The 26,662-nt window shown below is 31.4% G+C and overlaps 1 protein-coding gene across 1 annotated transcript in view; it reads right to left on the reverse strand.

Moving 5' to 3' along the window:
* Nucleotides 1-26,662, reverse strand: part of LOC134717962 (uncharacterized) — an 81,914-nt gene that overhangs the window by 10,727 nt on the left and 44,525 nt on the right. Inside the window, exons 6-11 of the mRNA XM_063580463.1 lie at nucleotides 20,522-20,582; nucleotides 14,977-15,047; nucleotides 13,403-13,465; nucleotides 9,238-9,359; nucleotides 6,486-6,621; nucleotides 4,768-4,851 (exon numbers count right to left, since the gene is read on the reverse strand). Of these exons, the coding sequence (XP_063436533.1) occupies nucleotides 4,768-4,851; nucleotides 6,486-6,621; nucleotides 9,238-9,359; nucleotides 13,403-13,465; nucleotides 14,977-15,047; nucleotides 20,522-20,582 (537 nt within the window). The remainder of the gene's footprint in view (nucleotides 1-4,767; nucleotides 4,852-6,485; nucleotides 6,622-9,237; nucleotides 9,360-13,402; nucleotides 13,466-14,976; nucleotides 15,048-20,521; nucleotides 20,583-26,662) is intronic.

Below are 26,662 nucleotides of genomic sequence, written 5' to 3' on the forward strand. Positions count from 1 at the left end.
CTTAACATCGTTCAAGACCGAGAGTTAAAATCATTTCTCAGTAAAGGACCTAAATATCGTCCCCCGTCAATTATTAATTGGAATGAGTGTCGTAATATCATCCACGACTCACTCCTTACTTACTGTATGAAATGGATAAAACGGGAAAAAGCTGACAAAAATCTTTGGACTCTTTTTTTAATTCAGTAAGGAAGATAGTTGATATACGTATTCAACATTTTAAAGAACATTTTACTATTAACAATAACCACAAAAAACCTATTTCTCGTATCAAACATAAACTAAAAGAACTAGCCAAGGAATTTGTTTTTGTCCCGGCCGATAAAGCTGCTAATAATATTATTATTGTTTGACGTAAATTTTACATCGAGGTTCTGAAAAAGGAAATCACCAATTCACCAACATTCCAACTGACTCCATTTTCAGAAAACGAAATCTGTAACAAACATAAACTTTTAGCCACCGCTTTACAAGCAGAGCCAAATACAATGAAAGTTCCAACTATGTATTGGCTTCCGAAGCTACACAAAACCCCTTACAAATATAGATTTATTTCGTCTTCAAGCCATTGTTCAACTACTAAATTGTCTATTATTCTTACCAGCACACTTGGTACAATTACAAACCTTATAATAAATTGTTCAAATAAGGCCTTCGAAAATAGTGGAATAAATTACTTTTGGAGTGTCAAGAACTCGTTGGAAGTACTTGATAAATTGCATGCTTATATTGGTGATTTTGAATCTGTTCAAAGTTTTGATTTTTCTACCCTGTATACCACATTGCCTCACATTCTCATTAAGAAAAAATTCACACATCTAATTAAATGGGCATTCAAAAAATCAGAATGTGAATATATATGTTCAAACTCTTTTAGGTCATTTTTTAGTAGCAATAAACAAAAAAACTATGTTAATTGGACATGCTTTGATACTATATATTCCCTTGAATTTTTACTAGATAACATTTTTGTTCGCTTTGGGGATTCCGTATATCGTCAGATTATCGGAATTCCAATGGGGACTAACTGTGCACCACTTATTGCGGACCTCTTTTTGTATTGTTACGAGTTACAATTTATGACAAAAATAAGCAAAGACCCATCAAAACAACATCTGATAAACAAATTTAATAATACTTTTAGATATTTGGATGATATTTTGGCTCTCAATAATGACGACTTCAGTATGTATATTAATGAAATTTATCCTGGTGAACTCACTTTAAATAAAGCTAATACTAACAATGACCACTGCCCTTTCCTCGATCTTGATATCTATATCACTAACGGAAAGCTGAATACTAAAATTTATGATAAAAGGGATGATTTTTCATTTCCTATCGTTAATTATCCGTTTTTAGATGGTGACGTTCCCTTGTCACCATCTTACGGTGTTTATATATCTCAACTTGTACGATTCGCTCGTGTATGTAACAATGTTTTAGATTTTAACGGAAGAAATTTATGTATTACTGAAAAATTATTACACCAGGGTTTTCGATATCACAAACTAGTCAAAACATTTACTAAATTTTATCATCGGTATAAAGACATCATTCGTAAATATAGCTCAACATGCAGACTTTTTATACGTTCAGGTATTTCACATCCAATTTTTTATGGAAATATTCTTTATAAAGCACAAAGGTGTCAGTATTCACCTCATAAACTTACAAAACCTTTGAATAGACTTATTAAGAAGGGATATAATTACGATACTGTTGTCAAGTCATTAAAGATTGCATATTTTGGCGTTAATATTGAGTCACTGATAAGGTCTTTGCGTCGGAACTAAACACATTTATTCTAAAAACAGTTGTTGGCATGACACGGGTTATGTTCTTCTCATATATGTTATGATGGTATGATACTAAACCCCTTACGGGAAGGATTGTGCCTGATGTTCATATGATGAAATCATAATCTTTCAGTCAGTTTAATTGAAGTCTGGAGCTGGCATGTCAGTTAACTGCTAGTAGTCTGTTGTTATTTATGTATTATTGTCATTTTGTTTATTTTCTTTGGTTACATCTTCTGACATCAGACTCGGACTTCTCTTGAACTGAATTTTAATGTGCGTATTGTTATGCTTTTACTTTTCTACACTGGTTAGAGGTATAGGGGGAGGGTTGAGATATCACAAACATGTTTAACCCCGCCGCATTTTTGCGCCTGTCCCAAGTCAGGAGCCTCTGGCCTTTGTTAGTCTTGTATTATTTAAATTTTAGTTTCTTGTGTACAATTTGGAAATTAGTATGGCGTTCATTATCACTGAACTAGTATATATTTGTTTAGGGGCCAGCTGAAGGACGCCTCCGGGTGCGGGAATTTCTCGCTACATTGAAGACCTGTTGGTGACCTTCTGCTGTTGTGTTTTTTTATTTTGGTCGGGTTGTTGTCTCTTTGACACATTCCCCATTTCCATTCTCAATTTTATTGTATATTGCATAAAACAATGATTTAAGTTGATTCAACTACTATTCTGGACAAAGAAAGATAACTCCAATTGAAATCCAATTGGAATTTCTTGCTATTGCACAATCTTGTGCAATTAGTTTTTTCTTGCTATTGTGCAATACTGTGCAATGAAAATATTTGCTAGTGCACAATACTGTTCAATTGAATATTTCTTGCTATTGCACAATACTGTGCAATTGAAGATTTCTTGCTATTGCTGAATTTATAACTGTGCAATTGAAAATTTCTTGCTATAGCACAATTCTTAATATAATAATAAAAGAGGCCCAAGAATTCAATTTTTGTTAAAATCAAACTTAGTTTAATTTTGGACCCTTTGTACTTTAATGTAGACCAATTTTAAAACGGGACCAAAAATTCAGAATCTACAGAAACAGTTAGATTTGGCATATCAAAGAACCCCAATTATTCAATTTATGATGAAATCAAACAAAGTGTAATTTTGGACCACGATTTGGGCCAACTTGAAAACTGGGCCAATAATAAAAATTCTTAGTACATTTTTAGCTTCAGCATATCAAAGAACCCCAAGGATTCAATTTTTGTTAAAATCAAACTAAGTTTAATTTTGGACCCTTTGGACCTTAATGTAGACCAATTTGAAAACGGGACCAAAACTTAAGAATCTACATACACAGTTAGATTCGGCATATCAAAGAACCCCAATTATTCCATTTTTTGATGAAATCAAACAAAGTTTAATTTTGGACCCTTTGCACCTTAATGTAGACCAATTTGAAAACGGGACCAAAACTTAAGAATCTACATACACAGTTAGATTCGGCATATCAAAGAACCCCAATTATTCATTTTTTGATGAAATCAAACTAAGTTTAATTTTGGACCCTTTGGGCCCTTTATTCCTAAACTGTTGGGACCAAAACTCCCCAAATCAATACCAACCTTCCTTTTATGGTCATAAACCTTATGTTTAAATTTCATAGATTTCTATTTATAAATACTAAAGTTATGGTGCGAAAACCTAGAAAAATGCTTATTTTGGTCCCTTTTTGGCCCCTAATTTCTTAACTGTTGGGACCTAAACTCCTAAAATCAATACCAACCTTCCTATTGTGGTCATAAACATTGTGTATTAATTTCATTGATTTCTATCTACATAAACTAAAGTAATTGTGCGAAAAACAAGAATAATACTTATTTGGGCCCTTTTTTGGCCCCTACTTCCTAAACTGTATGAACCAAAACTCCCAAAATCAATCCCAACTTTTTTTTTTGTGGTCATAAACCTTGTGTCAACATTTCATAGACTTCTATAAACTTCAACTAAAGTTATAGTGCGAAAACCAAGAAAATGCTTATTTGGGCTCTTTTTGGCCCCTAATTCCTAAAATGTTGGGACCAAAACTCTCAAAATCAATCCCAACCTTCCTTTTGTGGTCATAAACCTTGTGTTAATATTTCATTGATTTTTATTCACTTTTACTAAAGTTAGACTGCGAAAACTAAAAGTATTCGGACGACGACGACGCAGACGACAACGACGACGACGCTAACGTGATAGCAATATACGACGAAAATTTTTAATGCGGTCGTATAAAAATGGAAACAAACAATCAGTATCATGTTTTTTTTCAAGAAAAAAACTACAATAAAATAAAACCGGAATTGAATACATCTAAGGTCAACTTTGTCTTAAACTTTATATCAAATAATCAGGATTGATTTAGGTGTTAACAAAGAACGCCAAGCCTCTGAATACGCCAGGGCATAATACTATCCTTAACTCCATAGGCAATGCTGACCAAAGATTGATATGACTAATTGGTTCGATTTTATTTTGGTCATCAAGCGCTTCAACTGTCTGGTTTTCAAATGTTTGGCTTTATGCTTTCATGATGAAGGTAAATTCAGAACATCACTTTGAACGCATGAAATTTATAACGTGTTGTTTTTATTTTGTACAGCACTGGGTCGATACCTCTGTCTTCGGAATTTCAGCCCAGGAATTAATACATCGGTAGTGTCATGACTGATGATAAACCTTTCTAAATATGCCCATTTATAAATTTGGAAACTATAAACAAAAAAAGGTTTCAACTCCTTAAGGTAAATTGGGCTTAGATGATTTTACTAATTTTTGTCGGTCCTGTTTGGTCGTGAACTTCTCACAACTGTATCAATTTGTACTGCCAATTGATTGTTAGATGTTTAAACAAGTCAACTCACATGTATTGGCTGTTAATGCATCGCGGTCTCTGTCCTTCGTCGACTCAAGACTTTCTTTTGGCAAAGTATTTAACATTTGCTTCAATAATAAGAATACTTACTTTTGAAACTATCCATTGAAGATCTAGTCAGTGCGTGTAACCTTTCGTCAATTATGCAGTCTACAAACCAATTTTTGGTGCATTCTACATTTAAACGAAAAATATGTTTACTTATACTTATATCATGTATATAGCAGTCTGTTTAAGAAAACCAATTGAATGGTGACAGTATATTGTTTTTATCTTTTTTTTTTAAACACGATACAAAATGTGCATTTATAATTAACAATACGAATAGTATTGTTTGTTTGACCATTATTTAGACTACATTTATATAATCCATTGAAAACTAATATACTTTTTTATCAGACACGTTAATGGTTAAAATGTGGGTTTTTTTTCATAAGCAAATTCAAGGAACCTGTAAAACCTGTAAACCATTTTTGCTATGAAAAGGCATCAGGGTCTCACACCATCAATCAAATATTCAGAGGTACTAGGATTTTAAATTAGTACGTCAGACTACAATGTCTACATAAGACTCATCAGTGACGATCAGATCAAAATAGTTATATAGCCAAACATGTACGAAGTTGAAGAGCATTGAGGACCCAAAATTCCAAGAAGTTGTGCCAAATACGACTACGGTAATCTATTCCTGGAATAAGAAAATCCTTATTTTTTTTTAAATAAAGTAATACTGTTAATTCAGAAATAATTTCCAGGTATTTCTTAATTCGAATAATTAGAATTTGTGAGAATCGCAATGATAAGAACTTGCATTCTGATACCTAATACATACATTTATACTGCACTCGTTCTATTTGAGCAGTCAAAATGCGTTGACTGTATATTTCTTTGTCATATACAGTACCTGATCCGATATCACTTTTCCTCATGAATATTTAAATAGAAAATGCCGAAATAGTATGTAGTTATTCATACAACCTCTTCAACCTGTTCTTGTTACCAATGCATACAACGATGCTTGGATCGACTCAACCTTGTTCCTTTTGCAATTATTGGAAAAACATATTTCATCTGTTAATATTTTTTGTTTGTAACCTATAAATCATTATGTTTCATGCTTATGGTTGATATTTAAGTCCATACTCAAACGATTTCGTTCACCATCGAGTGTGAGTTTCAACAGGTAAATATGTACACTTCATTGTGTTGTATATTTCTCCGCGAGCATGCTATGAGGCCTTTTTAAAGGGAATTTTCCCTAATATTTAAATCAAATAAATAACTTTAACGCATTAAACAACCATTGAAAATGTTGATTAAGATTGCAGTATAAAGACAATAATAGTGCATTGACTTGACATATCAACAATATAAGGATTCGGCCCGAAACGGGGAAATAGCTCGGCACAGCCTCGCATTTCCCCGTTTCTAAGCCTCATCCTTATATAGTTGATATGTCAAGTCAATGCACTATTATTGTCTATATGTCTCATTGGCACTCACACCACATCTTCCTTTATCTATATATGTACAAAGATTTTTCTGAAATTATTTTCCATCCTTCTAAAAATAAGAAATGCACTCAATAATTTCTGAATTTATGGTTAATGTTATCAAATTCGTAAAATTTATGTGCACTTTACTCGATTTGAATTGGTTTAGTAGCTAGATAGGTAAAGTGATTAGTTTATTTTAATACTAAGTTGTGTTATTCTTCAGGACGTACACGGGGTGATAAGCTGAGACACTGGAGAAACTCCTTTCAAAATTAGTTATTTTTACAATTAATATCAATGGACTATGAATACCTGTCTTTTCAAAAGTTGAAGAAGTCAATATACTATCGTCAGGAGACGTCAATGTTCTTCTACTGTAAAAAGTATCTGTTGGTGCACTTTTTAAGTTTTGTTGGATATCAATTCTTGAATTCAAATCTGAATACTCCTATAATTTAACACACAAAACATATTTCAAATATTCCAAGTTAATACCAAGAAAATAATATCCAAATAACATAAACAGAAGCCTCATAACTTGAAAGTCTACAACCATACACGGTCTGAACAGCTCCTAATTAAATTATGAAGTCATTTTCAATTTTCTGGTCTTTTATCAAAAAATCAAGAAGTATTTGCCTGTACAGATCAAGAACAAACTGAAGTATTTCAAAACTTTCTGAACAGTGTCTAATTGTCTGTAAACTAATTGTCAGAACAGTCCTATCGACAAATAGGCGCATTGATTAAAAGATTTGACATGATTTTTGTAGATACCCTATGGTAGAAATAGAATGAGAAAATACTTTTCATTTTCTTACTTGACCTTTGACCCTAAAAATTTATCTGATTGTTTTAGAATACGAAATTGTTTTCTGCATTACAATTTCCAATACTTAAGACTATATATAAATACAACTGCACCAGTCGTATTCATGATAAATAAACTTATAAATACGTTATTCAAAGAGAATAAAATCAGTTAGAACAATACTCAAGTTAAATCACTATATTCAGAAAACGCTTAAAAATAAAACATAAAAGTGAAGGCAATGTTGATTTCAAAGCAATAGATATGATAAGATATATCCAAGTGTGTGAGAGTTAACTTTATATATGAAATATCTATGTATTTTTTCTAAGACAAGTGTCCCGTCATATCATGACTGTGATCATTTATTCAAATACACAATGTAGTTAATAACGGATACTTTTATAAAGTAAACATTCAGTAATCTGACGTAAATTGGCGCAGGCATATACATAATGTGGAAACAAAACATAATAAATAACTGTCAAAATCAGTTTGAAAGTCTGTGTGTGAGTACTAGCAATCAGATCGACACAATGCTAACATTCAACTCACAAAAGACAATCATCGTTTGTTTATTCTTATTGACTTCTTAACTTTTCTTACGTATCGCTCCACTCCAAACAAAGAACTGATTAAGACACATATCACTATATATATATATTACACTTATAAACCACAGTGTGGCCGATCGTCCTAGGAACAAGGAGTTCAAGTTAGTGATAAATCCACTAATGTGTATGGAGATAACTGTTTCATTTGCTTTTGAAGCAAATATGGATGCAACAGGAAGAAAATGTAAAGTTGCAGCTACGTTTCGATAAATATCAGTAAATGACACTCGATCTCCCTCATACGATGGCAAACTTAAACACATTAAACGAATGGACAACAATTGTCATATTCCTGACTTGGTACAGGCATTTTCGAATGTAGAAAAGGTGGAAAAAACCTGTTTTCATAGCTAGCTAAACCTCTCCTTTCTATGACAATTACATGCAATTCTATTATCATGACAACGAGATGTAAACAAAACAAACAGACATTATATGTAAAAATGTCAAAAATAAAGGTACATCAGTCAATATTAAGTCACTATCCTAATCACTATAAATCAAACACATATGTAAACAAACATATAGCATGGCACTATAACACAATGACAGCATATATACCAAGGGAGTATTCGAAATCCTTAATGACAAAAAGATAAATGACGATAGGAAAAACATAAAAAATAAACATAAAACTGAATAGATATAGGAAATACCTGCACCACATTTTGCACCGTTATGAAACCAACACAACCGGTAGTGGGTGAAGTTAAAATGTTGTGAACTTAAGTTCAAATGTTTGTGAATTCGACTTTAAGGGCAAATCAAATTCAAAAACAAGTCTTTCAAAGGTTGCAAAAAAGAGCAAACAAACAACGTAAATAACTTGGTCAAGCTAACAAAAAATGTTGCCCTAGTTATGTATTGGTATGTCAAACAGGGCTTTACATATTAAGGTGTTTTTTTTAAGAATTTGATTTTTATTTGAATTGGTTTTCATTTGAATTTTATTGTTTTTTTAAATATGCATTTGATATTGAAGAAACAGTAACATTTTTAAATTGTTTTACAGCATTAGCCGTCCGTGTGGATTTAAGCTTCCCCACTCTTTCTTGTTTGTCAGTTATCGCGAATTTCATTGAGATGAGTATGCTCTTTAGAACTCTATGCTACCACAAGCAAATTTTAATGTAAGAATCTGGCTTGTTTTGTTTTTGTGTTTTTTTTATCTCTTTGATAATTAATAAAGTTGATATCAGAATATGTTATTGTATTAATGTCAAATACAATTAGAGTCATGTTTGTATGCTATTTATTATGCACCTGTGACAGGACTATTGCATTCAAAAATGTTTGAAATGTATATAAATATTTCATATAGAAAACAATGTAGTATGATTGCCAATGAGACATCTCTGCGCAAAACACCAAAATGACACATAAACTACCAACTATGTCACCCTATGGCCTTCGACAATGTAAAGAACCCATACCAAAGGCCACGAAATGACAATGTTGAACAATTCAAACGCGAAAACTAACGGTCTAATTTATGTACAAAAAGATTAATGAAAACAAATATGATATATAGAGACAAACGTGAACCATTAATTATATATCATGCTCTCTTATATTCGAAATTTAGTAAGTAAGCTCTTTTATTCCAATTTCAATCTGGAATTTTTATAATTAACTTTACCGATTGTTTAAGTGCTTTTGGTTCCTCTTCTTTACCTGTAATCTGTAATCTCTGGAAATACTCTTTCGGTTCATCTTTTATGCTTGTATTACCTTTTATATCGGTCTTCAAATTACCAAAAACTAAATACACAAAAAGATGTTTATTCAACTTGCTAATTCAGAATCATGTTTATACAATGTGTTTTTGCAATACTAATCAAGTATTCTATTTTAAATTTCAATGGTTATTTCTTCTTTTATAGTCAGAATTCAACAGCCAATAGAAAGTATCTGTATAGTGGGACGGGTAAAAAGCGGTTAAACCTCAACTGCTTGTGAGGAAATATTGTATGTTGAATGGGATATTGACATCTTTCATAGACCACTTACGCCACCTCTACAACAACTTTCGAGCTTTATGCAATGTAAAGATAGCTTTGTCATTGCATTATTGTACTTTTTTCATATTTTCATATTCTTGTCTTTCATTATGGTTTATGAAGTTTTTCTATAGATTTGTCTACATGTCATTTTGTTTTTCTTTGATGACGGAGTTGATTGTTTTTAATATAGTGATTCAATTTGTTAACACAATGTTGACTACTGTACCCTTGTTTTGACATGTCTACTTTTTTGTCGGTTTTTTTGGCTCGCAATATTAAGTCAATGTAACGGGATAGTCATACACGTGCAATTTTTAGCTTGCTATAAACCCAGGTTTAATCTTCTATTTTCTACGTGTACTAAGACAGGAATATGACAGCTGTTTTCCATTCGTTTGATGTTTTTGTTTTTCCCATTTGATAAGGGACTTACCGTTTTGATTATTCCTTCAAGTTCTGTTCTTTTATTTAATTTCTTTGCATACACATGCGCATTTACATGTGCATTTCCTTTGTCGTTGATTTACCACAAAAGTAATCGCTACTTTTAACGAACTTTGCATGTTACCATTGAAAACAACATTACATATTCATCTTTTGTTTTATACCTTGTGATACTATTATCTCGTAGTGTCTGTTTGCATCAAGTTGAGATTACATAGTCAAACGAAATAGACATTGTCAAATGCCTTTCCAGATATCGATTTGACCTATTCGTCACATTGGAGACGGGACCAAGATATATTGAATGATACGAATAGTTTTGCAGTCCAGGACGAATTATATTTAAAATGGTGCTAATGAGTAAAAAAACAAAACAAATGTCTTTAACAAAATAACTTTTAATGTTGCAATTGTGTAATGTGCATAAGTATGACAACTGATCAACAGTAGTGGAAACATTTGCAAAGTAAAGATATGCATCTTCAATTTCACGAAAAGGTTAAGACAGAATAGAATGGAATTACACTTTAAGGATGCATCAACATTCTGTTGCAGTACTTGTTCATTAGTCTCGAGAGGGGGGTTCTCTACAAAAAGTGTAGCAAATAAATTTATCTAGGAACATTCACTGAATAACAAAACGTTTATCATTATATTTTAATTATAATTTTGAATCATTTTTAATTCAATTCTGTTTTGAGAAATTTAAAAATGTACTTATGATATCTCATATCTTGATATAACATTTTGTATGGGTATAACACGACAGGGGATCAAATGTGTACATATGTGAAGCAGGATCTGCTAGCCCTTTCGGAGCACCAGAGAACAATATCATGTTTTGTACGTTGTGTTTTGTATGCTGTTGCTCTTTGCTATTTCATCATCAGTTTTTCGTTGGCTAATGAGCTTACATATTCCATTGGCATCTGTATCCTTCTTTTGAATAGCCGAAAATATAAAATTAAGCCAAAACAGCGAGCGAGCCTTATGAGTTAAGGATTGTTGATTGGTTTTTTTTAAACATTGCAAAGAGTTAATGCATCGTCGGAATTGACTATAATAAGGCTAACATTGTCGTCATGATTTTTTTTAAATTTAAACCTAAAATCATTTCTATTCTGTTACGGTTTGTGTCCGATTATGTGTTGTATATGACAGGATAAATCAGAATTCAGGTATTCAAGGACAAATTGTATTGAAATCACTTACCTTTTTTGCAGCATATACCATTTACAAAAAAAACTGTAAAAATATCTTGATATTAGAAAGTATGTATTGTGACCATTTCAAACATCTGTTTAGGCATTCTAACTTCAGAAGAAAAAAGGAAGTACTTTCACATAATCAAAATAATGGTGACATGTTTCATTTATTTTATGAAATAATGTTTTTATCGTTTCCACAATGAACGAGCAATCAAGTATTTTTCCACAGATATCCGTAATCCGGAGTAGCTAACCTCATTCCATCTTAAACTTCATGAAGACTGACATCTTTACCGTATTTATCGTCAAAAGAGGAAATCGAAATATTAGGGATTTAACATTATTTATTATTTAATTATGACTTTGAGTCATTTTTTGATAAATGCAATATTATCTAATAAAACAAATAATCAGTACAGGGTTATAAATTATCGATCATTGAGTAGCAGTCTTAGATCACAGATTGTCAGTCTCACAAATCTAAAAAAAACTGACAACGCCATGGCTAAAAATGAAAAAGACAAACAGACCAAGAACATTAAACCTTAAAGAATAGTGGTCCATGCACCTTAAATATAAAAGTCTTAAGGGGTTGATCTTTTGTTTGTGGATTTTTTTATGGCTTTCGTAGTTTCACGACCAAACCCACTTACTATTTGTCTTATAAAACGTGAAAAAAGTAGATTATTCACATGATTAATTTTACTTGATCTAAAAATGATTTTTTTCAATATGTGTTGGTTCTTGAAAATATATTTGATCTTCTCCTGAGTATTTTACAAATTGTATTGCTTATTTATTACTATATAGGTAACAAAAAATATTTAGTATATGTACTTTTTGAGATGGTCTCCGAATCATGTATTCATTATCCACCCAACACGAACTTCAGCAGAAGTGACGACTCTTCTTCGTATTTCTTTGATTCTTATAACGCGACTCTGTACTTTTAAAGATTCCGTCATCATGTTATTGTTCTATTTTAACTTAAATGATACTTTGAACGACAAACTACAAAATTATTGTACTCGCGTAGTGGTATTAACCATATATGGATTCTTAAAATTCTTAAACAGCTTCTTTTAACGTCGTTTACAAATTACAATTGTTATACTTGTTCTTATATTACACCGATACCGGGAATGATAGGTGAAATGGCATGGATTCCAGTCTCTATCCGAAATCATTGTCAGATGATTAAGCTTTGGTGTCGCATTGTTAATATGCTATCGGAAAGATTACCATCCAGGATATATGCTTGGGATTGTAGTTTTTCGCAAAATCATAAGGATACGTTGTACAACAATTTAAAATCAATAATGAATGAAAGTGGACTTGATACTTTATTTAAATCGAAATGTACGGATGGCTTAGTGCCAAGTTTATTAGTAACTTTGCAAAAGACATACTAATGCAAAAGTACCAGATCACATGGGAAAAAGCCGTAGAAGCTATGCCAAAACTCCGCACGTATAGACAGTGTTCCGCCGTACCTAAAATTAGGCATTTCACGCCATGAAAGGTCAGCAATTGCAAGACTGAGATGTGGTGTTTCCCCCCTTGAAATCGAGAAAGGACGTTATCGGGGAGTACAAGCTGATAGACGACTTGGTAAAGTTTGCAGAACTGGAAGGGTAGAAGACGAAAAAAACTTTTTATTACATTGTCCTACCTATTCGTTACAGAGAAATCGCATGTTTATGGACTGTAAACAGAGATATAACTTTAATTTTGATAACATGTCTGACATGGATAAATTTAAATTTTTAATTAGTGTCGGTGTTAAAACAATGTCAAAATTTGTTACTAACATTTCTGATATTAGAACGCAAACAGTAAAGCGAAAAAATTAACTACTTGTTTATTGTACATTTAAATTGATATTTGACAATTATAACAGATAACTGTGGGAATTTTATAGGTACAGTGCATCATAAGCCTATGAAGGCTGGCTGACATAAAATATGTTTCATAATTGTATTATAATGTTAGATCAGGCTGCACTTTAATAAAACAATATATATATATAATATGTAATACGTTATAATACTAAGTTGAGGTTACAGTCAAACACAACCGACTTTATTACTTGTCTATTCACATATTGAGTTTACCCATCCACCTTATTTTTATTTATATTAAAACTTACATATACAGATAAACACTGAAAATATTAGCAACACTCCGAATTGCAAGTCATCTCTGGCAAGTACTGTTGAGTATAATATAAACAGTTGAATATCAAATACCCAACCTGAACAATAGGTTTGTAGGTTAGATATAAATAGGTTGAGTTTTTTTATGAAGATATATGTATAATTTTGCTAACAGATCGTTTTCCGCCGAATCATTATCCCTTGGTGTTATTTTTTTAATACAAAAACTTTTACAAAATATGAATATGGTTGGGAGAAATTGATTGACCAATTATTACACAGCACAGATCATGGTTATCAAACTAATGTTAAACAAGGTATAGTTTGACGGTCAGTTCTTTGTGACTTTTTTATATGTTGATGCTACACCATCGAATATCTTTGTTTATGTGGGCTTTTCTCACAGTATGCTACATTTACCTATTTTAAGTACGAATAATACACTTCGATTAGTTTGTCATAACTGCTTTTTTAAACACATCGACTGATACATTTTTAAGGTTTTAAATTGTTGATTATTTTTTAATCTGTGTTTTGTTTTTGTCATTATGCATATATTACAATTCTTCCAACTTTTGCAGACAACTTTCCTTATTCATCCCATTGTATTGAAGGGACAAGCAGACGCCTATACTGACTACAGCAATAATTCAAATGTCTGTTGTTGTTTCGAATGACTTATAGCAGCACGTTATACTTATAAATAAGATTTTATAAATTTCCTTAAACAAAACAGTACCGCAAAATGAAAGAAAATGATTGGTAGCTCATTGTTGAGAAATCATATTTTTTCTGACATTTACTTAACTGAAATGTCATTTGCAATAGCTCATATTACTAAAGAAGTAACATATGAAATTAAATAACATCCAAATGCCTGTAACTTGTCCGCCAAACAGATTCATTCCAGAATAGGATGTATGTCGTTGAAATATTGTAGTTTGTAAATCAATTCTCCTCATTGAATTTGATTGCTAGTTGGATTTGTTTTATTATATATCACCATATAATTTATTAACGCTCATAAGTTAAAATATGTATCCACCTTCATAACTGCATTGAATACTACTACAGCGGACATTATAATCGAAAAAAAGGAGTAAATATAATTGTATTGCAACTACGCGTCGCCACTTAAACGCAATTTGAGACAGCAAAACTACTGTTCGACGTCCTCAAAGCTCCTAGTTAAATACATTTATATAACGGATGAAGAAAGAAATACTTTCAAAATAAACAAGTTCAACATAACTTAATCAGATCCATTGATAAAAAGTATTTGTAGTCGAATTTCAACTAACGACATTATTCATCGCAAAGTTGATTAATGTAATATTATCATACCTCTGGTTTATTGAAAACATCAAACCATTTTTAAACTTATATCACACAAGAAATATCAACCTTTTTTTGTTTTTGTTTTTATATATCAATGAAACTCACACAGCCTTCTAAGATCTGAGCGTTCTGTTGCATTTTCAATGTGATGGAGGGAAAATCTGGGTATCGTTTCATTTTGTGATTTATATATATTGCTAACTTGACCTTAAACTTTAAAAGTGCAAACCTTCGATTTTTGTGTTCTGTATCTCGCTCTTTTTTTCTTCACCTTGCCTGGTAGTCTTAGATAAGGTTCTTCTAAACAATAATATGAAAGAACTGAAAATCAATCATGATTGATCATAGTCATTCTGTTAGATATAATATGTAATAGATAATATTTTTTATAATAACACACAATCATAGTTTAATTCAATCCATGACTTTTCTGTTGATATGAAGTTATTTTAATCATGCATATGTTACTGCTTAAGGGGGCTCACGGGTTTAAATTTTCGCGCCCACTGCGCAACAAGTTTTGTATAGCTACGGTATCCAAGTAATTTATCTACTGAGTCATTTTATTCTTAAATTTTGCACTTCCGATTTTATAAATATGTTAACAAGGAAGTAAAAAACGAAAGTTGTTGGTGAAGTTTGTACTATTGAGGCGGCTATTGTAGACTAAGAAATAATACACGAAAACGACGGCATCTGATGATCATTTCGGTGTTTTTATATGTATTTCATATGCTGTTTAACCTACGAAATGAACCAGCCAAAGTCATGTGCACCTGAAAGAACTCGAGAAAAATTAGAATCCGGGTCCGTACGCCCTGAATCACGTTCGTCCTAGTACCTGTTCGCCCTGATACCTGTTTGCCCAGGTAACATTCGCCTTGATTTTTATTTTTTTTCTAATTGTTGTCTAGTGGCATAATTTTAAGTATGTGAACAAAATATGTTGAAGTTTGTTGAAAAATTCACCGAATATTTATTTTGCCGCAATCAATTTCATCATTTTCCCTTTGATTGCAGTAGAATACTGGCTTACAATGTATTTATCTTTATTGATATTTGTTAACAAAATAATTGTATTCAGTCATTCACTAATGTATGCAGTATAACTTAGACTAGTCTCAGAGTATTATGATGAATGAACTTGTAATTCCGTTTTACAGTTCGTACATTTTTTTTTAAATTAATTTCAAGCTGAATATATTATCAAAACAAATTTGTTTTTATAATATTATTAATCCATCAAAAGACAGGTATCACAATAAGCAGTGATCCAAATTATTTTGTAATAAAACAATAAATTAATGATCCTTAACAAGCCATAAACTTTTCGATATTTCCATGTTTCCATAAATTTCAAGAATATATACCATAGAAATATATCTGATTAAGTTTATTCAACTTCAATGCCCTGAATATTGATATTTTTAGAAGGGCGAACGGACTCTAAGGGCGAACGAACTCAGGGCAAACGGACTCAGGGCGAACATGTTACTAGGGCGAACGGTCCCGATACCGAAAAATGACAAGTAAAATTAAAAACCAATTGTTCAGAGAACAATTGAAGGTCTTTCCATCAAAACAATGTATTTTGATATGAAAAGTTGTGAAACTAAGTTTAAAATGTCATTTCAATCGTCAAATGATAGCTTCTAATAAGCTGATTCCAAAAATATATTGTTTCCATACATTTTTTTTAAATAAGGGAGATAATTTGTTACTTCCGGTTTGAAAAATGTTACTTCCGATAATATTTGAATATTTACTTGACACTGATTCCAAAAATATCTGGTTCTATATACTTTTATATTAATAAAGTACAAAAAATAGCTACTTCCGGTTTACAAAAAGTCACTTCCGGTTGTTTTTTTCAAGGTTAAATGGTTTGATACCTTTTTCTAAAAGTTTTATATCTTTATCATGTATACATATAGAATAAAAGCAAAGGTCAAAATCTAGAACGTCAATTAAGCTATGACCTTGAGATCAATTTCAAGGTCATAAACCAAGGACCTCAAATCAAAAGATCATAGGTCTTAATTATATTTAGTTAATGAGTTATATCACCAAACGCGTATTTTTAAATACAAGAGGGGAGAAAACTCCCTTTTACATTCAACGTACGCTTGCAATCAAAATTTACATCTTACGACATGTCGCAACTAACAATTTAGTAAAAATAAATTGTTGATATCTTATACAGTCTTTGGATATAAGTGAAAATAAGCCAAATTCAAATATTAGAATATGACCTTGACCTTTGACCTTGACCTAATTTTCATTTTTTGGGACCAAGGACCTCAAATCAAAAGATCCTAGGTCTCTATCACTTATGGTTTATAAGATAGAAATTCATATCACTTATATCAGATGCATAAGGGGAAATAACTCTCATATGGAGCGGTCATATCGCTTCGGTCAAAATAGGACAAATCATGCGAAGGATATAACGAGCAATTTTGTAAAATAAATTTGTCATAATCTTTAACGGTTGCGAAGGAGATGCGATAACAAGGAAAACAGTGTTTGGGGAGATAACTCCTACAAAGAAAAGTATTCGTTTACGCAGGGTAAATTTCAAAAGCGCATAAACTGTTCGATATCATATACAAAATATCTAAGCGACATATTGCGAAACAAATGTTTATCGCAAGAACAAAATTAGGCGGAAGAAAAAAAAAATAATCAGAAGAAAAACAATAGGTCTTTCCACAGAAAAGTGGAAAGACCTAATAAATCGGAGCAACCGTAAACTATATTATAACCAGAATATCGTCTGCTTTAGAAGTATGTCTGTAGTAAGAAATGAGCGGGGGAAGTTTGCAAAGAATAGACAAATACAGAAAACTAAAAGAGTAGAAAACTTAATTTGCAACCGACAAAATTGTGTGACACAAACTGTTGAAGATGAAGATGACATACATGTTGTCCCTGATTTTTCTATCGACCAACCATATGTCAAAGACACAACAACTACTAACTGTTTTCATCCTGTTTTACAAAACGAAATTGTTATAGATTTGGCAGAAAAAGATTACAATGTAGATTTTGACTTAGACTTCACAAACATTCCATCAGATCTTGTTGGTTTAAGTAATTGCCGTTTTGTAGTAGAGCGTGATGCCCTTGCCAAACAATTACAACAATGCACTAAGTGTTGTCATCCTTTGCATTACTCACTTGGACTCAGACCCCTTGGCTTGTCAGGAATATTGTCAGTGTACTGAATGTGTAAATGTTGACCGAATCAAATTGGGCAAAACTTAATATCGTACTGAAGTGAAGAGAGGAAATGGTATTTTTGATATAAATACTAAAGTGGCTACAGGTACTTTAATATGTTGCTTTATTATTATCTTTTCCAATTATAAATGACTACCAATTATTGCATTTCCCAGTCATATGGAGACTTTCCCTGAAATAATCATGTGTATGTATTAAGATATTGTACTTTTGATATAGGTACGTTGTAGCTACGTGTAGTCATTTCGTACGAAAACTTTTTGTCCACTATGGGCGGTATCGGGTCCGTTTGTCCTGATAACATGTTCGCCTGCCCTGAGCTTGTTCACCAATACATATAAAAAAAAAAGATGATGTGGTATGATTGCTAATGAGACACAATAGACCAAAACGAAGTTAACAACTATAGGTCAACATACAGCCTTCAACAATGAGCAAACCCCATATCCCATAGTCAGCAGAATCCACTGGCCCTAGTTTTGTTCTCGCTACTTTAAAAAAATATAAACATCAATATTAAGGGTACATGTACATGTACTAAAAATTGATATAATTAATCAGATATGTATATGATATTATCATATATATTCTAGAAATGTAGGGAAATTCATGAGAATGTTTAAAAATTGATTGATTGTTTTGAAGCATTCATTGTTATTGACATAATGATTCTCACTGACTGATTTAATTCTTGCCCTTGATGGATAAATAATTGTTTTGAAAAAGTAGCCCGGTAATACTAACAATGATGTACCATTTTTTTTAATCATGAAACGAATTTACAATATAAAAAAGAGGATGTGGTATGATTGCCAATAGGACAACTCTCCACAAAAGACGGTGAGAGACTAAATGACACAGAAATTAACAACTATAGTTACCGTATGGCCTTCAACAATACGTTAAGTTAATACATAATAGTCAGCTCTAAAAGCCCTTGATTCTTGAAATGAAAATGTCAAACAAGAAAACTAACGGCCTTATTTATTGGGAAAGGATACGAACAGAAACAATTTTATGTATTATCCATACAGTACTCACAAATTAACTGACTTATTTTTTTTTTTTCGGTTAACAAATGCATGTATCAATAAATACATATTCTACTATGCAACTAAAAGAGAAAGTAATAAATTGATTGAGATTCAGTAAAATTTTCAACAATCTTTAACATAATCTGTTCAGATAATAAAAATAATGCACTATACACCAATGAGAAAATTGATAAAATTCGGGTTAATAGAAATTTGGTTCATGGTTTTCATTCTCCACTTAAAGATTAAAAGTATAAAAAAAAAGGAAAGATCTTTTGTACTGGTCAGATTAAGAGAGTTTTTTTTCTATATTCTAAACTATTTTTTTCACAAATACATTTAACTTATAAATGTTCAAAGGAATTAAATCACGCCTGTGCGTTTAAACATGCAAAATGCCAGATTGAACTAGCAGAAATTGAAAGATTCTGCTCATAGTTTCACCAAAATTAGTCAATAATGTGCAGTATCAAACAACATTGCATTTCTGGCATGTAAAAAATACATCTATTTTTTCATGAGAATCAATGATGGAGAAGGTAATTATTTCTGGAAATATTGCTTTTAGTATGATAACTACCTGTACTACTAAAATGTATTTCAGTATATGTATTAATTGATACCATATTTAACAAATTAGTATTTGTAGTCAAATCCATTTTATGAAATGTAGATGCTTATTTTAACATAAAATGTTCAGGGATGATTCATGCTGGAATTGAGAAGACCCAATTGAACAATCTGCTGGCAGCAATGAATATACATTGCATAAACTCCAAGACCTTGAAGGACAGAGAAATTGAAATTGGTGAAGTAATAGAATGTATTGCAGAGGCCTCAGAAAGGAATTTTTTGTTCGAGGAAGCTGTTGAAGCTATTACACTTACTGAAGGTTAGATCATACTCTATATAACTCTATAAAATACATGTAAATGCAGCTTTCACAATAGTTTTGTTCTGGTGAGAGTTCCTCCATCATTTAATTTTAATTCATGTAGATCACTGGCTATAATTACTATGAAGATTAGATTTAGAAATGTTCAATTTTGGACTTGTCAGATTTCGCAAATCTTAAAATATTCTTTGTTTAGCCACATATATGATGTATATAAAAAGAATGTTCAAAATTGGTCTTCTGACTAGAAGTTAGATCAGAGTTTCGGTGCAGACTTTATCTGTCTGTAAACAAAAAAAGATAGGCTGAACAAAATTCGCCAATGTTTATTAGATTACTTTAATTTAACATTCCGGAGATAGCATTTACAGGCCAAAACTAGTTGAGTCATGAATGATTCACAATTAACCTATATCCAGTGTTCAATAATAGGAATAAATGTATAATTAAATTTTGAGTTCAGAAAAATGAATTGCATATCCCGATATTCAGAAATAAAACAAATAGAACAAGCAAAATATAGTATTACAGTGTAAGCCTGCAAGCATTACGTTGTAAGTCTGCAAGCTCAGAAGATTCTAGGAAATTGGACTAATACTTACTGTATTTTCATTATTGGTGGACATGTATATTTTGCAGAATTGCTTTTTGTACAAATGTAATCTACAAAACAATACGACACGTCAAATAAATAGAAATTCAGATCAAATGTATTATACATAAGAACTGATATGTTTAACAGTTAGAATAATATGTCCATTTATATCAGTGACACTATTTCTAAGCTATCTGATCTATTTATGTCACCCTGACGAAGATCGGGTGACATTTTGTTATTGTTCTATTCTTTTTTTATTATTATTCTTATTCCACACTTTTTTTCAGCTTAGTTCTCGGAACTGAATGGACCAATGTTGATGGAACTACACCATAATGATAACCACCGTGTGTAATTGTGCACCTGACTTTGGAAATAAAGAATGGCGGCCATAGCCATGGAAACAGCAAACATGTGAATATATGATGGAACATTCAAGAACATTAGTGTTCTACAGCCATTAAATGTTATATGATGGTATTATATTATGCGGAGCACAATATGAAGCAGCCTTATGACTTTGGGATTTTCAAAATGGCTGCCGTTGCCATAGAAACAGTACAAACTTGGGATTTTTCAAAATGCTTCAAACTTTCTGAAAATTAGCAAAATGATGTATTATAAAGTAAATATTTTAATTTAATATCATTTTTTTTCGAAATGGCTTTTTTAGTTAACAAAAAGTGTTTTGGTTATATGAGAAATAACTTGCATTAGTTGATAATTTTGACTATGGTAACAGTTCTGACTTATCGGTTTTTGGACGCTCTACACTACAATTGTCACACATGCATATAAAATAAACTTTTCTTTATCTATCGAATTGATATAGGAAGATGTGGTGTAAGTGCCAATGAGACAACTCTCGATCCAAATAACAATTTATAAAAGTAAACCATTATAGGTCAAAGTAAACCATCAATTGTCCTCTTAATGAGTCTCAAGGGTACAAACATTTCAGCAAAAAGGAAACATTCATTTCATTACAAATTTTATTTGTTACACTAGTAGTTGTTACATTTTGATATGGTTAATAAATAAACCCAAAAAAATCAATACATGTTTACCCCAGGTGACTTTTAAAATGTTTACATCATTGAAAAACCTCCAAACTATCTCCCTTTGCTGCAAAATTGCGATTAGAATTAAAATCAAAATATCTAATTCAACTTATCGGTGACCTATATTTCTTATTATTTTTTCTTATAAACTGAAAGCTAAAATACATAAAAGACAATTATCCCTTTTATACTCCATTGTAACATGTGACAACAGCAAAATTAAAGATGTTATGAAAAGACAAATTGCCAATAACTATGACAACAAGAACAGATTATTTTTCAGCAGAATACTGAATATACCTGAGATGTATGATCTTCCTTCCATCAACTATTTACAGAAACCCCTTCCAAAAAGAGATATATGGAAAGAAGCAACTAAGAAAAAAGTAAACCAATATTGCAATGCTCAATTCAAATATGAAGCTCTTAATAGATCAGCCTAACAAATATAAATATAGAAAATTTAGAAATTGGAAAAACAGCTGAAGTATGGAATCTACAAAATCAACCAAGACTTGAATTAAGAAAAGAAATTAAAAAAGCCAGAATGACGACGGGAGCATATCATACAGTCAGACAAACACAAATTCACACACTTTATAGCAGAACCGTTATGTGAACTGTGCAATACAGAAAATGAAGATATTATTCATATGGTTACCTCTTGTCCAGTGTTAAGTACTGTAAGAGAGAAATGTTATGTAGAGGTGAAAATGGAAATACTGGATAGTATTGATCCAATTCAATGGCATACTTTCTGCTGCAAATAATATGTGACAAGGCATATATACATAGTACATGGTGTGACAGTTATACTAGTGTATAGTTTTAAAACATTAGCTTATTTTTCTCCGTAAAATTCACAACACAATGTCTGTAACATCATTAAATACTTCGATAAGATTTTATATGATATTATGTTTATTTATAAAGTAATTATAGAAAAAAGAAATGTATTAAATGGCTATGTATAAAATAAGATAAGTTTTACTGTATATTCTTCCTGGATATCAGTTATAATTGTATGTAACAGGGATATTTGATGGAATGCTGTACATTAAGTTATTTGTTAAAACAGCAAAGAGTGCAATACAGAATTTATGAATGTTAAAAAAAAAATTTAAATATTATATAGATATAGGAAGATGTGGTGTGAGTGCCAATGAGACAACTCTCCATCCAAATAACAATTTAGAAATTAAACCATTATAGGTTAAAGTACGGCCTTCAACACGGAGCCTTGGCTCACACCGAACAACAAGCTATAAAGGGCCCCAAAATTAATAGTGTAAAACCGTTCAAACGGGAAAACCAACGGTCTAATCTATATAAACAAAACGAGAAACGAGAAACACGTATATATTACATAAACAAACGACAACTACTGTACATCAGATTCCTACAATGAAAGATGATAAACAACGGCAGATAATTTCACCAAACTAGGCCACAATCATCATTGGTGTATCTTGTTTAACAGCGATAATGTTCAACAAAGTAAGATCTACAAAAAAGTCTTAATAACCAAAATGTTCAATTGACCTCTGAAGGAGTTATTGTCCTTCATAGCAATTTTTTTACAAATTTTTGTTAACTTTTGTAATCTTTTACAAAAACCTTCTCCTCTGAAACTAGATGACCCCGCCTCTCGACCAAGATGGCCAACATGACTTAGACAAGAACATAGGGGTGATATGTAGATTTAGGATTATATCTCTGAAACCAAAGCATTTAGAGCAAATCTGACGTAGAAAAAAATTTGTATCAAGTCAAGATCTATCTGCCCTGAAATTTTCCGAAAAAACTGGACAACATGTTGTTTGGTTGCTACCCTTGGATTGGTTATTTTGGGGAAATTTAGATTTTTTTTTAATTAGATATAGGAAGATGTGGTGTGAGTGCCAATGAGACAACTCTCCATCCAAATAACAATTTAAAAATTAAACCATTATAGGTTAAAGTACGGCCTTCAACACGGAGCCTTGGCTCACACCGAACAACAAGCTATAAAGGGCCCCAAAATTACTAGTGTAAAACCATTCAAACGGGAAAACCAACGGTCTAATCTATATAAACAAAACGAGAAACGAGAAACACGTATATATTACATAAACAAACGACAACTACTGTACATCAGATTCCTGACTTAGGACAGGTGCAAACATTTGCTGCGGGATTAAACGTTTTAATGGGCCCAAACCTTCTCCCTTTTTCTGAAACAATAGCATAACATCACAACATATAAAAACATACGATAAAATATCAATTAGCAGACTTAACTCAATCAAAAAACGTATGATTACACAAAGAACGAATAAATTTGATCTGCGATATCTGAATACAAATGCACAGTTAATTAAATATTAGAGACAAACTGTCATGACCAAAAGGCTATCAAACAAATTCAAATTTGTCTTAAATACTACTATAGATAGAAAAATACTGTCTTAGCAATAATATTAAGCAAATAAGATCTACAAATAAGTCATATGATCAAAATGGTCAATTGACCCATTAAAGAATTATTGTCCTTTATATTTTTTCTTTTACAAAGTTTTGTTAATTTTTGTAATTTTACCAAAAAAACTTCTTCTCTGAAACGACTAAGATAAATTTATCCAGACTTGTTTACATTTATTATTGGGGTATTTAGTTTTTAAAATGTGTCCGATGCCAACCAACATGGCCGATATGGCTAAAATAAAACATTGGGGTAAAATGCAGTGTTTCGCTTATATCCCTGAAACTGGAGCAAATTTGAGATGAGTAAAAATGATCATCACGTTAAGTTCAATCTATCCTGACATTTACAGAAGAATCAGACAAGCCGTTGTTGAGTTTCTGCCTCTGAAGTTATAATTTTAAGGAAATTTATGGTTATTTTCTTGAATATTATTATAAATTCGGACAAACTGTAAATACAATTATGTTCAACAAAGTAAGATCTACAAATAAGTTAACATGACCAAAATAGTCAATTGACCCAAAAGAAGTTACTGCCCTTTCAAATCAAATTAAAAACATTTCATAAATTCTGGTAAATTTTTATTCCTGAAACTACTGGGACAAATTTAACCAAACTCGGCGACAGTAAACTTTATGACATCTTGTTTTAAAAATGTTTCCGTTGAACTTGCCTGACAACCAAAATGGCAGCTGGGCTAAAAATATGACATTGGGGGAGAATGCAGTTTTTCGGTAAAGCAAAAGTATAACAGTAAATACACATATCAGGTGAGTGACAAAGGCTCTTTTGGGCCTCTAGTTTGTATGCTTGTCTTTCATTATTTTTTATGTGCTTTTTCTATACGGTGTCTATATGCCATTTTGGTCTGTGTAAACACTTATCAATTCAAAGTTTTAAAAAGTTTTGAAATTTTAGATTTTTGGAATTTTGATCAAAGTTTTAAAATATCAAAATTTCAAATTGTGTAAAAGTTTTAAATTTTGAAATTTTAACCAAATTATTAAAATATTAAAATTTTAAATACCGTTTATAAATTTGATAGTTTAGGAATTTGATCAAACTTTTAAAATACTAAACCTAACGTGCAATTTTGATAATTTCACTTTTTGAAAGTTTGATGTTTTAAATTTTTGATTAAAATATCAAAAATAGAAAAGGGGCGAAACGAGGGGTACCTGTAAACACTGATGTAAAGACGGCTCTGATAACAATTATTCTTAGTTATAAATAAATAGCACGAAATATAGCAAATCATTTTTATTTAATGAATAAATAATGAAAAGAAGAAGTCGTTTTTTTATGAAACATATCAGACATCACTTTTAGGATAACAGAATCCTGAAATTTTAAGGTTGTGCATCTATCAAAAAAAAAATCTTTTTAAACCGGAATCAGTTGATTTAAATATCTTATATATAAAGATAAGCGTTTGAGATAAATAATTCAGAGCTATTTGGTGTTCCCAGCGCCCAACATTTAGAAGTATCAGTGAAAACTTACCAACTCGCGATCGCAGTAAACCAAATAGTATTATTCGCCTTTTTGACGTTCCCGATAAAGGTAGATCCAGAAATAGAGATTTGTTCGCATGCAGCTTTAAACGTTTTGTTTTCTTTTTTTATTGATTGCATGACGATAATACATAGCCTTTTATAAATTATTTTAGTTCCAAGAAAAGATACGGCAGGAATACTTAATATATAGCGTCGCAATGAACGTTGTGCTAGGCGTGCTTCAGCTGGACCCTAGACAAAAAAGTGTACTGGTTCAGTGATTATAGATTATATAACTCCAAAATATAACAATGAACTAAAATTAAAATCATACAAGACTTAAAAGGACAGAGGCTCCTGACTTGGGACAGGCGCACAAATGCGACAGGGTCACATTAAACATGTTTCGTGAGATCACAACCCTTTCCTATACCTGTAGCCAATAAAGAATGAAAAACACACAGTAATACGAACGGTAAAACGTACTGAAAAGGAAATACAAGTCCTATGTCAGAATAGGAAACAAACGAAACTAATCAAAATGACGGATCCTACTAAAATGCGACCGGGAGCGCCCGGGTGAAGAAAAAGCGCCCGGGGAAAAGAAAAAGCGCCCGAGGAAAAGAAAAAGCGCCCGGGGTAGAACAAATAGCGCATGGGGAAAAGAAAAGGCACCCGGGGGGAAACAAATAGCGGAAAATATATACATATTTTATTGGCATGAGACAACTATGTGTCGATGAAATAAGTTATGTACATTGATTTTTTTTTTATTTTAGACAAGTAATTTGCAAATTCAGACAATAGACATTTTTAATAAAGCACAAAAAAAGTGTGAATGTTTCAATTTAAACAATAATATATGAATACATGAATACTATTTCGAAAGACAGATAATAATAAATCACAGTTTATGCGGAAGATTTATAAAATGTAAAACTTCAAAAAAACAATATTAAAATGAACTGAAATGTAAAAAATAACTTAAATTTTACAGATAAATATTTATCTAATCATAATTAAAAGAGTTACACATAATAAATCAGCAAACAAATCAGCACTATGCATTTATAGTTACTGTAGTTAAATGAAGGTGTAAAAAGCAGGAGTTTGGTTTAACTCAA

The sequence above is a fragment of the Mytilus trossulus genome, chromosome 5, assembly GCF_036588685.1.
Source record: "Mytilus trossulus isolate FHL-02 chromosome 5, PNRI_Mtr1.1.1.hap1, whole genome shotgun sequence".
NCBI classification, from domain to species: domain Eukaryota; kingdom Metazoa; phylum Mollusca; class Bivalvia; order Mytilida; family Mytilidae; genus Mytilus; species Mytilus trossulus.